Here is a 16619-nt window from a genome sequence, read left to right on the forward strand (position 1 = left end):
CTTATCTTTCTCACCAACAAAAGTTGGTCCAGTAAAAGATACTACCTCACCCACCTTGTCTTTCTAATTCCTGGGACCAACTGCTACGACATTCTGGGACCAATGGCTGCAACAACACTGCACACTTAGTTCTTTTAACAGTTTTTTTTATAATCTGTTTGTACTGTAACTATTTCTGATGGGTTTCCTCTTGAGTCCCGGGTTGTTTAATGCTTTTTTTTTTTTTTTTTCCTCCTCATGAAGGCCTTTTGGGGGCAGGGAAACACAATCTGTATGCAGACTGGTAACTGTCTAACCCTATGTATATTGGCTCCAGAAACTGGTACTTTGGAGGAAAAAGTATAGGAAGAGACAGATAACTTCATTAGCTTATACTTTTTTAGAAGTCTCTAATTTGTTTTTGCAGGAGAGCTGAGATGAAATCTCGACATGATGAAATCCGGAAAAAATATGGTAAAATTCATAAGTTCACAAGTGACTTTCTTTTTCAAGTGATTCTTCAAATCCATATATTGCACTAAAGTATTTGATACCTTGCTATAAACAAAACATTGACTGCATGCATCACCAAATGATCAGTTGCACTTCGGGGAGGAATACAAGAATTGCTATTGTCTGTTTGTATTTGGTCTGACACCCAGTACCATCTGTTTGAGTGATCTAGGAGTGAGTAGGAGTGGGGCAGAAACTGCATAATAAGTCATGCAGCTTAATAGTTCATTACATTAAACCAAAAGTTTTTTTTTCATGAGATTACAGTTAAACTTAATAAAGGCAGAAGAAAGCCACAAATAGACACTGAAAACAATGCAGTTACAGTGAACATTCAGACACAGCCCTTCCACAGCGCCAGATGGGAATGCTGGTCAGCTTGTTCTATATGTTGCTTTTCCTGCTTTCCTGGGGTTTAATTGAAATCTGCCAAAACAAAGGTGAGGAGGAAGCTCTGAGATTCCGGGTAGGAGGCAATGAGATTTTTTCCCCTCAAGCGATTAAAAATAACAAAAGCCAAAGGATACAACCTGTCCAGCCAATGGGCCAGATACTCAAGAAGTGGCACCTTACTCTACAATAATCCTGTAGGATCAGATTCTTCACCTCAGGTGCAATGAGGTTGGGGGCTGTCAGGGAACTGGCTGCATGTGGAGGAAGTTTTTCAGTGGTCATCTCTGGCCACTGTGAGGTGTGCAGTGGCTTTAGCAGAGACTGGAGATTGCAGCTGATTGACTCCAGGCGGAATGCTCATGTGAGTAATGGTTCACCAGTGAGAGTACATGGCTCGCAGCCTGGCCCAAAGGGAGCAGGTGACATCAGGCTCTCATCCCTTTCATCCTCTTGTGCAGCGTCTGTAAACCCTTATTCCTTCTTCGGAGGGGCTCCTTGGGACTGAAGTGAGGGAAGAGGTCCTGGAGTGGGTGAAAGGAGGTGAGAGGAGAGTGAGGCACTTGAGGGAGCAACAGCCAGTGGCAGCAGAGTAAACAAATAGAAGCAGTGAGAGATAAAAAGGCATCTTTTAAAAAGTGGAAGTCAAATCCCAGTGACATAAATAGAAAGGAGCATAAACACTGCCAAATGAAGTGTAAAAATATAATAAGAAAAGCCAAAAAGGAGTTTGAAAAACAGCTAGCCAAAAACTCAAAAGATGAAAAAGCATTTTTATTAAGTGCATCAGAAGCAGGAAGCCTGCTAAACAACCAGTGGGGCCCCTGGACGATCGAGATACAAAAAGAGCATTTAAAGACGACAAAGTCATTGCAGAGAAACTAAATGAATTCTTTGCTTCAGTCTTCACGACTGCGGATGTTAGGGAGATTTCCAAACCTGAGCTGTCCTTTGTAGGTGACAAATCTGAGGAATTGTCACAGATTGAAGTGTCATTAGAGGAGGTTTTGGAATTAATTGAGAAACTTAGCAGTAACAAGTCACCGGGACCAGATGGCATTCACCCAAGAGTTCTGAAAGAACTCAAATATGAAATTGCGGAACTATTAACTATGATTTGTAACCTGTCCTTTAACTATCTTCCAGTCATTGGGTACAGAAGCTGATCTAATGTAACCCCAATATTTAAAAAGGGCTCTAGAGGTGATCCTGGCAATTACAGACTGGTAAGTCTAATATCAGTACCGGGCAAATTAGTTGAAACAATAGTAAAGAATAAAATTGTCAGACACCTAGAAGAACATAAATTGTTGGGCAAAAGTCAACATGGTTTCTGTAAAGGGAAATCTTGTTTTACTAATCTATTAGAGTTCTTTGAAGGGGTCAACTAACATGTTGCAGTGGGTTGGACTAGATGACCTCTTAAGGTCCCTTCCACCCTTATATTCTATGATTCTGTGTGGACAAGGGGAATCCAGTGGACATAGTGTACTTAGATTTCCAGAAAGCCTTTGACAAGGTTCCTCACCAAAGGCTCTTAAGTAAATTAAGTTGTCATGGGATAAGGGGGAAGATCCTTTCATGGATTGAGAACTGGTTAAAAGACAGGAACAAAGGGTAGGAAAAAATGGTAAATTTTCAGAATGGAGAGGGGTAACTAGTGGTGGTCCCCAAGGGTCAGTCCTAGGCATAAGTGATCTGGAGAAAGGGGTAAACAGTGAGGTGGCAAAGTTTGCAGATGATACTAAACTTCTCAAGATAGTTAAGACCAAAGCCGACTGTGAAGAACTTCAAAAAGATCTCACAAAACTAAGTGATTAGGCAACAAAATGGCAAATGAAATGTAATGTGGATAAATGTAAAGTAATGCACATTGGAAAAAATAACCCCAACTATATATACAATATGATGGGGGACTAATTTAGCTACAGCTAATCAGGAAAGAGATCTTGGAGTCATCGTGGATAGTTCTGAAGATGTCCACGCAGTGTGCAGCGGCAGTTAAAAAAGTGAACAGGATGTTAGGAATCATTAAAGGATAGAGAATAAGACTGAGAATATCTTATTGCCCGTATAAATCCATGGTACACCCACATCTTGAATACTGCGTACAGACGTGATCTCCTCATCACAAAAAAGATATACTGGCGTTAGAAAAGGTTCAGAGAAGGGCAACTAAAATGATTAGGGGTTTGGAACAGGTCCCATATGAGGAGAGATTAGAGGCTAGGACTTTTCTGCTTGGAAAAGAGGAGACTAAGGGGGAATATGATAGAGGTATATAAAATCATGAGTGGTGTGGAGAAAGTGAATGAGGAAAAGTTATTTACTTGTTCCTATAAGAACTAGGGGCCACCAAATGAAACTAATGGGCAGCAGGTTCAAAACAAATAAGGAGGTTCTTTTTCACACAGTGCACAGTCAACATGTGGAACTCCTTGCCTGAGGAGGTTGTGATGGCTAAGCCTATAATAGGGTTTAAAAGAAAACTAGATAAATTCATGGAGGTTAAGTCCATTAATGGGTATTAGCCAGGATGGGTAAGGAATGGTGTCCCTAGCCTCTGTTTGTCAGAGGGTGGAGATGGACGGCAGGAGAGAGATCACTAGATCATTACCTGTTAGGTTCACTCCCTCTGGGGTACCTGGCATTGGCCACTGTCAGAAGACAGGATACTGAGCTGGATGGACCTTTGGTCTGACCCAGTATGGCCATTCTTTTGTTCTTACCTTGAGTCCAGGTTTCAGAGTTGCCTTCACAGCCTGATGTTGAAGCTGCTGCCCTACTGGGGTGGGATGGGCAGGGAAAGCCACTGGGCCCTGGGTGGGTCCCTCTTAGTGCAGCCACAGAGAGGAGGCTGGAGGGCCTTGACTTGCCCTTACTTGTAGCTGATGTTGGCTGCTGTAGAGGATGAACTCTGTGGATCTGAGGACTTAAACTGTCTCCTACAAAGTCCTCTTGCCTGCTGTCCCCATTCCTCTTGTGGAATGGGGGAAGAGTAGATGAGGCTGCTGGGCCTGGTGCCTTTGGGGAAGGAGAGGAACCAGAAGGCTCTGCTTAGCCAGTAGCTATTGCCATAGGAAGTCTGTGTTGTCTTAATGCTCTGGCCTGGTCCAAAGCCCTACTGCACAGCTTCCAGAGTGTGAGAAGCTCTCTCCTGTTTCACTCAGTGGTCTGTGTGCTCCATCTTTCTACGAGTAGGGATGGTGGGAGAGCTGGTGCTGGCTGCTTTGGAGAAAGGAGCCGTGGGGCACAGCAGCCTGACCTCAACCTTTGGGAAGGGGCTGTGGTAGAGCTGGTGACTACCTTTCATAGACAGCTGGAAGGAAACTTTTTTTCTTTTACATCTTTCAGGAAAGTGGGATGAGGGGAATTACTGCAGCTTTCATTTAGCCAGACCCCTCATTCGGAACACACTTCTTTCTTAAAGTCCAACCTTTACCAAAAACCACTTTGATCAGCCCTATGCTTGGACTTCCAGTTGTTTTCTTAAACATCCTTCAAAGAGGAAAGAGCCTATACACTACTGACCTTTCTCTTTTTTTTTTTTTTATTTTGTTTAAGGAGAAACTTGCCACTACTTTACACAAACATCTTAGTGTGGAATTTGGTTTTGTTAGACTTGCAGGGCAGAAATACTTAAATGCAGCGTCCATTGTTTTGGGTGTAAGTGCTACCATTTCAATGTTTACCTGATTTGTGAGCACAATTGTATATACTGCAAATGCTATCAGTTAGTTAAATAATTGAGTCAAGCCTGTACAGTCATGCTAATAGCCTGAGGTATCTACACACCCAATTTTCATTGAAATCCGTGTGCGTTAGGCTTCTAAATACCTTTGAGGCTCTAAGCCAGGAGTGGGCAAAGTTTTTGGCCCGAGGGCCACATCTGGGTATGGAAATTTTATGGCGGGCCATGAATGCTCACAAAATTGGGGCTTGGGGTGCAGGCTCTGGAGAGTAGCCAGAATGAGGAGTTCAGGGTGTGGGAGGGGGCTCTGGACTGAGGTAGGGGGTTGGGATGCGGGGGAGGGAGGGGATGAGGGCTCCGGCTGGAGGTGTGGGCTCTGGGGTGGGGCTGGGGATGAGGGAGCAGGAGGGTGCTCTGGGCTGGGACTGAGGGGTGTGGAGGATGGGAGGGGGAGCAGGGCTGGGGCAGGGAGCTTGGGTGCCAGAGGGGGTCAAAGGCACAGGCTCTAGGCAGTGCTTACCTCAAGTAGCTCCAGAAGCAGCGGCATGTCCCCCCTCCGGCTCCTATGTGGAGACATGGCCAGGCAGCTCTGCGCACTGCCCTGTGCGCAAGCACCGCCCTTGCAGCTCCCATTGGCTGTGGTTCCCCCTGGCTGCCCCTATGTGTAGGAGCCAGAGGGGGGACTTGCTGCTGCTTCCGGGAGCCGTGTGGAGTGGGGTAAGCCCCTGACCCCGCTCCCTAGCTGGAGCGCCAGAGCGGGGCAAGTCCTGGATCCTGCTCCCCAGCGGGAGCTCGAGGGCCAGCTGTGCCCCCCCATAGTTTGCCCACCTCTGCTCTAAGTCTTTAAAGATGGGAGGAAAACGGTGTACTGTGTCATAACACTTGCTTTCGGTCACTTATGCAGACTTGGTACTGAGTGAAGAAATGTTTGATTTATTTCTACGATCAGAGTGCACTCAACTTGTCTATTCTTCTTCTCCCACCCCCACCTCCCTTTCAATCCTGAAATGTATTAGTCTGACTGGAGCTTTTTTCTTTTCAGGCTTGTTTAAGGAAGAGAACCCTTATGCCAAATTTGAAAACAACTAACTGGTCTCCCTAGAAGTACCACGCAACACCAAAGCTCCTCTACCTTTGCTGACTGGAGCTTTACAGTATAGGCTTAGAGACTTTGCATTCCAAACACCAAAAAAATCAAATTAATGAGATGCTGCAACAGCCTTAAATTGCCAAAAAGATTGTCATGAGCTTCAGTAGAAAGCTTTGTGCTAATTTGGGACAGAGCCTACTGTAATCCCAATGAGCTGTTACAAGCAGCGAGACTGAACCAGAAAGAACCTGACTTTACCTCAAGACATTCTAACATAGCTCAACAGACTGTGCAGCATTGTCTGGGAGTCGATTTTAAGTCTTTGCTATTTCTGTTGTCTGACTTGCCAGACGCTTTGTAATACAATGGTTTCAAAGAACAGCTTATTGAACCAGTCTTGCCCTTCTGCCCTACTACTTCTTTATTCACCAAATAAAGCTTTAAATCTGAGGGCAGGGCAGGACTGGAGTGGGGGTGGGGGCTAGTTTGGTCCTACATAAGGTATAGCAGCAATTCAGAGTATCGGTAGATGAATAAAAGAAGACTTCTTAGATCATCAAGGCCTTAACTGTCACTTGAAGTGCCTATGCAGTTCTGTGTGTGTTACTCAGCAATTCTTTCAACTTTTGTAAGGGTTTTTTTAATTATTCTGAGGGAGGGAAGGGAGTTTAGTCTTATTTGCACTTAATGAGTAGATGCTCGTTCTCCTTTCAGAATTCATTTTGTTTAAAAGTCTGTCCTACCTCTGCTCTGTGCCTTTTTGTAACTTCTCCTATAATAGTAAAAGTAATTCAAGACTGATATTTTGTAACAATATAAGATTTAGATGTAATACTAGGATTTTGATCCATTAGATAAAATTATAAAGACTGTAAAGCTTTAGCAATACTGATTTGATTCCTCTAAGCCTGATTGACTTTTGCTTTAACACAAAGTATAATTTGTGTTCAAGAATGTGTTGGCAAACCCATGCTGTAGCTGACGCAGCATATAATCTCTAAAAGAATGTTCTAATAACCAAACGGTCAGAAGTATGGAAAGGCTTTCATACAGCAGGAGCAACTGTGAAACCTTTTAGTTGAGCTGCAATGTGGCCTCTGCTTTGCATTTAATATAATCTGCTGTCCTTGCAAGTGTAAGTGCAGTAACCAGCTTTTCGGGTAGTTCTGCATTGTCCTAGGCACAGCAGCCTGGAATGTTGCCTGGTGCCTTAGGGCTTGAGCCAAGTAGCTATGTATAGTTACTAATCTGTGTGTTTTAAAGTGCCGTAGAGAAGTGGAAAGATGGGATGAAAACATCTTATAGGAGATGGGTTTTAGTTTTCTATGAAACACTCAAAATATATCAAATAATTGACAACCTTGAGAGCAGACAGCTGGAAGCGGTTGCTGGTTTTTTCTGAGACACACTTCTGAACAGGTGAGGCAACTTGATTTTTGAAGTTTGAAAGTGTTTTGGGCACATGAAACCCAAACAAATGGTGGTAACGTTCCAGATCATCTCAGAACTTTCTCAAGTCAGTGGCCAAGTGCCCATTAATATACAGACCAGCCATAAATATTTTGATGAACGTTGAAGTATCAATTTTTTATTCCAAGGAAACAATTTTTGTGTAGAATACTGTGTAATCTTTTGAGTAAGACATGTCTGCTCTGAAAAGACTGCCTGTTAAAATGGTAACTTGGGATCCCTTTCCTTGCAGACTTCTAAAAACTAACCTGGAGGTGATATTTCAGTACATCATCTGGGATCTTGTAATATTGCTGGGGAATTCTTAAAACACTTTGTTGTAATGTCACACTCTTATGGCTGTCCGGTCTCCTAGAACAGTGGTTCTCAAACTAGGGCTGCCGTTTGTTCACCTGCTGCGTTGGCCGATCGCGGCTCCCACTGGCCGCGGTTCGCTGCTCCAGGCCAATGGGGGCTGCAGGAAGGGCGGCCAGCACATCCATCGGCCCGTGCCGCTTCTCGCAGCTCCCATTGACCTGGAGCAGCAAACTGCAGCCAGTGGGAGCCACGACTGGCCAAACCTGTGGACACAGCAGGTAAGAAAAACGGCCCAACCTGCCAGGGGCTTTCCCTGAACAAGTGGTGGCCCTTGTTTGAGAACCACTGTCCTAGAACATAATAAATGCCAAACCTTGGAGCTGAACTTTGAACGCTTTCAAAACTAATCCATCGTGTGTAAAACCTTATGGATGTTGATCGGCTTGAAGGGCACAGTAGCGTTGAGTGTGTAAAGCTCTTCCGCATACTAGTAAGATGTGATTTCACTTCCACTAACACTGGACATATGGGCACAAGAAACTTGCATATAGTCTTTAATCTCTATACTGTGGGGTGTGGGGTTCCCCCCCCCCGCCTTCCTTTCAGCAGTTTGAAGACAACTTCAGGCAAGCAACCAATAGCTAAATATTTAAATGCATTACTTGGCTAATGCTCAATAAACAGATTTAGTAAGTATAAACAGTGTGCTATGTGTGTTTCTTCTTTATGATAAACTACAGTACTCCTTTTGGTATTGCCCTCTTTAAAATGGCATATTAAAGAAAAGGTAGATGTTCTTTGGCTTATTTAGACGTATATATATTTGGTGAAAAGCAGCATTGCTCCTTGGATAGTCTAAAACGGGTGGGCAAACTATAGCCCGCAGGCTAGATCCGGACACTCAGGGCTTTGGATCCAGCCCACAGGATTGCCACCCCCATGGTGCTGCGGGCCCTGCTCAGGGAAGCAGCCAGCACCATGTCCTTGCGGCCCCTGGGGGGAGGGGGGAGGCAGAGGGCTCTGTATGCTGCTCTTGCCTGTGGGTACCTCCCCCAAAGCTCCCATTGGCCACAATTCCCTGTTCCCAGCCAATGGGACCTTCGGGGAAGGTACCCACAGGCAAGAGCAGTGCATGGAGCCCTCTGCCTGTCCCCCCTCCCCCTGAGGCTGCAGGGGTGTGGTGCTGGCCATTTCTTGGAGCAGCACAGGGACAGGGCAGGCACGTAGGAAGCCTGTCCTGGCCCAGGTGCGTGCTGCTGCCACCCCGGAGCCGCTCCAGGTAAGTGACACCGGGCCGGAGCCCACACCCCTTCTGCACCACATCCCAACTCCCTGCCACACATCTCCTGCACCCCGACACCCCTGCCCTGAGCCGCCCCCTCCTGCACTCCACACCCCTCCAGGCACCACTGCCCTGAGCCCCCTCCTGCACACCGCGTCTCCCCAACTGTCTACCCCAAGTTCTTAACTACTAGCCACTTGGACTTTTCCCATCTAGTTTATTACCCCAAAGGCATGAAACCAGCCCATGTTCTCAGTTCACTTTAGTGCACACACTCCTTGCTGTCTGCACACTAGAGAACTGCTTGGGGGTAAAAACAAAAAGTTTGTTTACTAGAAAAGCCACAGCTTCAAAGACACGAGTAAGGGAAAGCAAACCTAGCCAAGTTACACAGAAAATGAACATAAAGATGCTACTTCAGGCTTTACACTTTCAAGTTTAAATAAAATCCCTTTTCTAATAAAAGGTTTCAGAGTAACAGCCATGTTAGTCTGTATTCGCAAAAAGAAAAGGAGTACTTGTGGCACCTTAGAGACTAACCAATTTATTTGAGCATAAGCTTTCGTGAGCTACAGCATCCGATGAAGTGAGCTGCAGCTCACGAAAGCTTATGCTCAAATAAATTGGTTAGTCTCTAAGGTGCCACAAGTACTCCTTTTATTTTTTCTAATAAAAGTTGCCCATTTCCTTAAAACTATTTCCTAGCATGCCCTCTACCCATAGGAGGAATCCAGTGGTCACTGGCAGCCTCCTACTTTAAGTTCTGGATAAAAAAAACCTCAGATGCAAGCCTGCTTTTGAAAGGCCTTTTTTTTTTCTTTTAGACCATGATGATCCATGTTCATTGAGTCAAGAGGAAGTTTCCACTCAAGAGCTGGGATAGCTCAATGCTTTTCCATTCACTCCTATGGCCCTTACTTATCTCTTCCTGTGCTGGAAAATGTTAGTTGGAACTAGTTTCATATAAATGCCCAGTTGCAAGGTGCCCCTTGCTGCTGTGAGGTGGTTGAAATGATGAGCATGATTTTCTAGATACACTAATACCTAGATCCATAACCACAGTCCGCATGCATATTTTGTAATGACCATTACAAGCTTTCATAAAAGACCTTCCTCAAAACACTTCGCACACTGTGTTATCGTACTATATCAGTTGGTTCAAATTGCTCATTTTGGGGGCTTAAATTTACTGTTCTTCCCTTGGGTGCCTAGAGCCTGATTGTCACAGAGGTGTGTGGGAAACAAGTTCTCTTCTGGGAGGTGTTGAGTGGTGCAGGGGAAGGGTAGCTGACCCACGGGCCACTGTACCTTCATGTGTTGGTAAACTTAAGCTTTGTCTACACCCAGGAAACTGGCTGGTATAGATACTCAGTGTAATTTAGCAGCTTCCCAGGCAGCAGTATGTACCCAGAGCCCCAGGTGGGCAGGGCTAAACTGTGCTGCCATGGTGTCACTCTATTGTTACTCAAGCTAACTTTGATCTAGCTAGATTAAAATGTGGTTTGTAAATTGCTTGTCCCTAACACTGTTAGTGGAAAAGCTCTCCTTTGTCCATTGATCACTGGAGGGAAAGGACGACAGACTCTTCCATTTTATTTAAAAAAAAAAAAAAATCAACTAACCTTTGCTCCTCTTCATTAGATAGTGACAAAATCATTTACTGGATTCATTTCTTCCATTTGGTTTTTTGCTACAATGTAAAGCAAGGAAATTTCCAGATTGGGCTTTTTGTGTGTCATAATCCAGAAACCTAATTTACCTCAAATTTGATAGTCCATATCTCCCCTCCATGCTTAATCTGGCAGCACTGGGGCCTGTGTTCCTTTGATGCTAGAGAAGCTGGGAATGGGCAGCATCAAGCTTATACTAGCAACTCTTGCCTCCTCACCTATGGTTGGGCACTATTGTTTTGTATCCAGCTATCCCACTATGTTATGGCACTTTACAGGCAGAATACAAAAGGCATGTCCTAAGGAGAGTTGATGCTAACATACAATTAATTACCTTGGTGTAGAAAGATTAGAGTGGCAGATATTACAGGCTCAGGAGACAGACATGCACGACTCATGCCTTGGGCACCCCTCTCCAGATATCAGGCAATAAACAGGCATTTTTGGAGAGAGACACTTGCCCCCCTCACACTTTTTCCTAGGGGAGGGTGAACTGGCCTGGGAGCCAGAGGATTTCTGGTCTTACCTCTACTACTGAGCATTGGAAATGATTTTTTTTTTTTTGGGTGTCATTCATAACTCTTATGACTGACCCAGGCTGCATCTCCCCAGCCTGGGAGCTTGGTGAATCTTACAAATGAGGTGACCTTTGTCCAGCCTGTCACTTCAGACAGAGCTGCAAATAAAACCCAGGTCTCTTAACTTAGTGTGATGGGGTGTATTAACCCTGAACTGATGATGGAGGGGTTAAAGAAGTGCTTTGGGAAAGGCTGGCCCCACCTCTTCAGCCCTATCAGTCAGGTTACGTTGAAATAAGGGCTTAAAAGCTCTGGGTGAGAGCAGACAGTAGCTGTACCACTCAAGTTTTTTCAGTGTGCAGACAGTACAAGGTGCCCATCAGCAGCCTGAGAATTGCGACACTAGCCACATAGCTTTTCAGACAACATGTACCTGGTGTGTGCTTGGCTGTCCGCTCTGGAAACGCTCAACCATGTTCTGCTCTAGAGCCTGGCCCTGCTATCTCCACCATTCCATTGCTGCCTCCTAAAGTGGTGTAAAACCACTAGAAAAGAATGGCTCGGGTCCCCCTCTAGGGGCTGGGGGACGGTGGATAATTGTTCTCTTTAGCTACAGTTGCTCCTTCAGCATTACGGGCAGATATCTGTGCTGTGGCTTGGAAGTGCCTGGGTGCAAAGCTTTCTGATCACCTATATGGGGAAGAGCCTATGATCATAGAATGCATATGCATGAGAGGGCAGAAGATGGCTGCAGGGGAAAACTTTATTTTTAGCACTTTCTACCTCTGAAGGGCTTGACTTTGCAATTTTAAAACAAACCATGTTAAAAGAATGTAATAGGACCCTGAGATCATTGTAATTATTGAAAACTTTGCTCGTGCACCATGTCTTTAGAAGTGAAGCTGGATGTTGTGTTAACACTGGGCTCGTTTAAGGGAACTGTCCTATTAAGAACAGGGTGGAGCACTCGCTGGTAGGGTTTGCAGGAGCCAGAGCAGGGTGAGTTTGCCTGTGTGGCCAGAGTGTGGGAGACTCTGCCTGGGCATACTCCAAAAAGGGGAGAACTTGGCAGAAGTTAGAAAGCAAGTGTCATTCTTGAGGGCACCCTGGGAGCAGGAGCTGTTGTTCAGCATGTTACCAGTAAGCCACAAAGCCTGTCCCTTCTCCTGTTGCTATCAGAATACAGCCCAACTCAGCAGGGATTAGAAGCTGTTCTTATCCAATGGCTGGGCAGCGGCATCTCAGATGAGTTTGTCCTAGTCCCAGCTCCCATGTCTGCATGACTTGGCAGACTCAGCAGAGAAGGGACTGTGGTACTACGCTCCTCCAGGGAATGCGTTCCCTAGATGCAGGCTAACAGGGCAGTGGGGGCGGTGAGGACTTGCCGTGCTAGTAAACAGGACTCGATTAATCTGTATGCAGTTCAGATTCCCCAGCCTAGCTGCATCTGGGGCTGGCAGGTCAATTCTTCCTCCTCCAAAATCTGAACAGTCACCCCATCTGAAACCTGGGTAGGTCCAGAGGCTTCCTAAATGTCATTATGGCAAAAGCAAAGTTGGCAGTTCCTCAATCCAGGAGGAAGAAGACTACTCCTGGGGAGGCGCTCTGACTCTTATGCCATCTTCCTTGACCTTGTAAGTTTATGTATCTAGGCAGATTTCTGCTGGGGGGCATCCACCTACTGGCTTCACAGAACATCATCTCTAGGGCACCACTCTGTTCCCATCCAGCCTTGTATTGACCGCGTGCCTATCCACGTGCTCTTCGATTTGACCTAGTCCTTCTTGCCCCCTCCTCCCTTTTTCAGAGGATAAGCCATGTGTCTGGGGGGGAACGACCATCTTGTGGCTACTTTCTACTTGCTAGAGGTCAAATAGGCCAATGCCTTTCACCTGCCCTAAATCCAACTCCCTTGTAAAGGGTGAAGCTTAGTTACATGCAAACTAGCTTACTTGATCTGCATGGAGTGGCCCAAAACTTGGTAGCTATGGCTACATGCATCTGCGATCTGTTCAGTCTTCCTGGTTTGCTGCACAGAGGCCCATTGCTCTCAATTCTAGAAGTATCAGTACCTTAAGATAGTCCCGAGAGGGGAAAGAGTCTGTTACAAGGTAGGGTGTGAATCAGAAGTCACAATCTAGTACCCACCTGACCAAAAGCATCATGCCAGCACTGCAGCCTCTTAGAACACTGCCGCTTGTCCTTTTATCATTGTCATTGCCCCCCCCGCCAAATTCACTCATACTCAGTTGAATTGTAACTTCCGCTCCACTGTCTTTTCACTCTCCTCCATTCCTCTCTCATCTCCTTCCTGTTTAACTTCCATCTCCATAGTACTAGACTCCTTTGGTCTCCTTGATCAGCACTCTGCCTAACCCCCTCCCTCCCCAAGCACCATTCTTCTCTGTTCCCTGTCCATGAGTTTGTATTTACTTCCAGATCACTAACAAAAGCTACTGAATAGCATCTGACCTAGCCCTGATCCCTACAGCAACCTCATTAGAAACACCCATTCAATGACAAATCCCTACTGACAACTACTTTGAGATCTGGCAGCCAGTCCTCAAGCCAGTTAGTGTGTGTATTATTGATAGTATATAGTGCTCACTGTTTAATCAGAGTGCAGTGTTGTTTTTTTAAAGTTGATTTTGTTGTATCATGCACCACCAAATACTTGGCAGTATATTTTATATGTGAGCAGGAAGAACAGACACACCAGGATATAAGCAGGAAGGGTAAAAGAAATGTAATAGTGATTAAGACAAGAACTGGAATAAAGATGCTGTATGTAAAAAAAAAAAAAAGATGTATATTAAAAGAATAGAAAAGCTGCAAGAAGGGATTATGCAAAATGTTAGCGGTTAAGATGCACACAGCCAGGAAATTAAGACAATCCCTCTCCACAACCTGCTGTTTGTTAATAATTTTGGCAAATGAGAGTTTAAAGCCAACTCATTTTAAGCATCACCTGAAATCAACATGCACTGGATTTAAAGATAAACCATTGAAATTTTTTTCAAGAACAAATTAATTGAATTACCCACCGAAAAGAAAACGATAAAATCTGATTATTAGTAGCAGTGATCCCTCAAAAGTATGTATCAAGCTAGTTTGTGCATTGCAAAAGCAGGAAAGCTAAACACTGTCAAACTGATTTTACTAGTTGCGAGAGATGTGGTGTTAGTAATGTTGAAAGAGAAAGCAAAACACTTTAGCCCTCCTTTCTCTATCAAGGGCCATGGCTTCACACAGAACCCAAGTCATGTTAGAAAATGTCAAAGAACAACGTGTGCCTATAATAAGATGTAACCACTTCTCTGTTCTGCACTTAGATGAGTGGACAGTCATGGGAAACACTGCTAACTTTTTGACATGTGTGTAAAGCTACCAAGGCAATAGACCCGTCAAAGAAGTTTTCCTGTTTGGGGAACCTTTCCCCACTCATAGCGCTGCAGACGGTGTTCTCAAAGCTTTGAATGAGGTTGCTGCCTAGTGGGCGTCTGTGCCTGCTCTGTTGAAGAATGTACAGGTGGTACCCAGGCCTTGACTAGCTGCCACAGCGCATGGATTGCTTGTGTTGGGGCTATCGCTCCATGGGCTGAGTGGATTTAGCATTCTTCATATGGGTCCTGCGATTTGCTGGGGAGTAGCAGTAGCACAAGCACACAGATCCCAGGCTGCTATATTTTCTCACTGGCCTGGGTCTGCTGGTGTCATAGGAGGTTCTCCCTGGCAAGTCGCCCCACAAGACCCAGACATTCCCACATCTGCTGGATGTACTGTGGTATGCTTTGGGAGTGTTCTTCTCAGCCTCCTTACGGAGATCTAGGCTTACTTGGGCGCAGTTGGCCATACAGTAACTCCAGCGTGAAAAGCCCACAGAAAGGGTACAGCAGAAGCCTGGCTCAGTGTTTGGGGTCTGTTTTCATGATTTTTTTCACCCTTTGTTTTAGGGTCTGATTAAACTTCTCTACCAGTTCATACATATGGAAGGGACTGGACTGAACTGAGGTTTGGCAGGGTCTGACCTAGAGAGCTGCCACACTTCCTGTAGTAAGCGGATCATGAAGTTTAATCCCTTGTTGGGTGAAGACCGGGGACAAACCTACCCATCAACAGACCTACGCCAGTTCCTTTGCTATTGGCTGGACTGTCATGGCTGAGAGGATCACACTGAGTCACCACTCAGGCAGCTGGCAACAATTCAGCTAAACTGACTTACCCTGCAGTGACTCAGTTCTCAGCAATGCAGTGGCAGCCCATCCCTAAGCAGAACCCAGGTCAGATGATGCCCCAGCTCAGGTATTTTCCCCAACCCCACCAGAGCTGCAGCCAATCTGTTTAACAGTCCTACCTTGACAGGGACCTTCCTGCTGCCTCGTACAGTAACAGACTCACTAGACTCCCTGCCTGATCCAGTTTCTGCTCTAGTCCTGTCCTTGCTCTACTCTAACCTTGCTCCAGCCTTCTTACTGACCCCTTCCAGCCCTACCTCTGCCTCCTGGCCTTCCCCCCCCAATCCTCGCTACCCAGATTCAACCTTTGGCCTGCACCTTGACTCCACCTATAGTACTGATTGAGCTTGCATATGGGCTCTGATCTTAGTTCTGACCCCAGCCTGTCCCAATTCCAGTACTGCCCTTGGCCCCATCCTAAGTCTGGCACTGACCTCTACTCAAACCACTAGGCCTTACTACCATGAGCTAGTGCCCAACACCCTGCCTCAGTTTCCCTTTGAGTCTCCAGAAGTATCTTACAGCAAAAAGGTCTTTAAAGTAATATTCCTCCTCCGTGAAGGTCTAGTTTGAGCCTTTCCAGAAGCCCCTTTTGGCCCCTCTCCTTAAGTCCAGGATTTGACAGCAACTGGGTGCTGGTTGATTTCTTTCCCTCCAGCAGTTCTCTCCGGCTTGGAGCCTCCTTTTGACACCCCTGCCCAGTCATCAAATCATTCTCATAATCCTCCCCAGGTGGGTGTAATAACCCCAAACACCTGTTGGTACTGGCTAGGCGAGAAGGGAGCCTTGCCTCCCCCCATAAAGCTCCTCGTCCTGGGCCCTCACAGAGAAAACCCAGACCAGTGTTTCTACTCCTCCCCTCTCCCAGAGGATGATTGTCCCAGGAGAACCAACTTCCTTCTCTCCCTCCCCCCCCCCCCCCCGATTGCTTCAAGGCCTTCTGTAGAAGAAGGTAATTATCTCCTTCTGCCTTCCAGGGCCAGTACCCCATTACAATCCTGAATCCACTAACCCTGACACTGTTTGCCCCCTACATTGTACTGGGGGCCACATATGCCTGGTAACACCTATCATCTGCTGAGGCAGGCAGAGACCCACAGAGCTCTATGGCCTCATACCCAGTGTAGTTGCACTTCATAAGGAGGAAGGACTGACTAATATGTCCTGGCTTCCTACAACAGAAACAGATCATTGAGTTGCTAGTCTTTGGTTAATCCTCCAGAAGTCCTCCACAGATGCCTGGGTATAGTTCTGATGAAATGTCTCAGGGCACCTTGTGGGATCCAGCAAGTGGCAGTCTCTTGCTCTATGGGTTTTCCTGATTGCCCATGGTGGGTCCTCTGCGCGCTGGGCCTGTGGCCATCTGGCTTGGGCTGATCAACCTTGCTGGGCCAACCTGTGGCCGGACGGTCTTTGGCAGTTTGAACCATGACTGCTAGTGAGCTGGGATTATGCTGCTGTGTCTGAATAGGAGTCAGAAGAAC

At 45.9% G+C, this 16619-nt stretch overlaps 1 protein-coding gene and 1 long non-coding RNA gene across 2 annotated transcripts in view; one reads left to right on the plus strand and one right to left on the minus strand.

Annotated features, from left to right (window-relative positions):
- Positions 1 to 8130, plus strand: part of PTTG1IP (PTTG1 interacting protein) — a 29618-nt gene extending 21488 nt beyond the window's left edge. Inside the window, exons 6-7 of the mRNA XM_073360317.2 lie at positions 407 to 453; positions 5616 to 8130. Coding sequence (XP_073216418.1) covers positions 407 to 453; positions 5616 to 5662 — 94 coding nt within the window. The 3' untranslated portion in view covers positions 5663 to 8130. The remainder of the gene's footprint in view (positions 1 to 406; positions 454 to 5615) is intronic.
- LOC140917443 (uncharacterized) overlaps positions 1 to 16619 on the minus strand; it is a 24120-nt gene continuing 7501 nt past the window's right edge. Inside the window, exon 3 of the long non-coding RNA XR_012160832.2 lies at positions 1 to 1406. This is a non-coding gene — a long non-coding RNA (uncharacterized LOC140917443). The remainder of the gene's footprint in view (positions 1407 to 16619) is intronic.

Source organism: Lepidochelys kempii, chromosome 9 (genome assembly GCF_965140285.1).
Source record: "Lepidochelys kempii isolate rLepKem1 chromosome 9, rLepKem1.hap1, whole genome shotgun sequence".
In the NCBI taxonomy this organism is placed as follows: Eukaryota; Metazoa; Chordata; order Testudines; family Cheloniidae; genus Lepidochelys; species Lepidochelys kempii.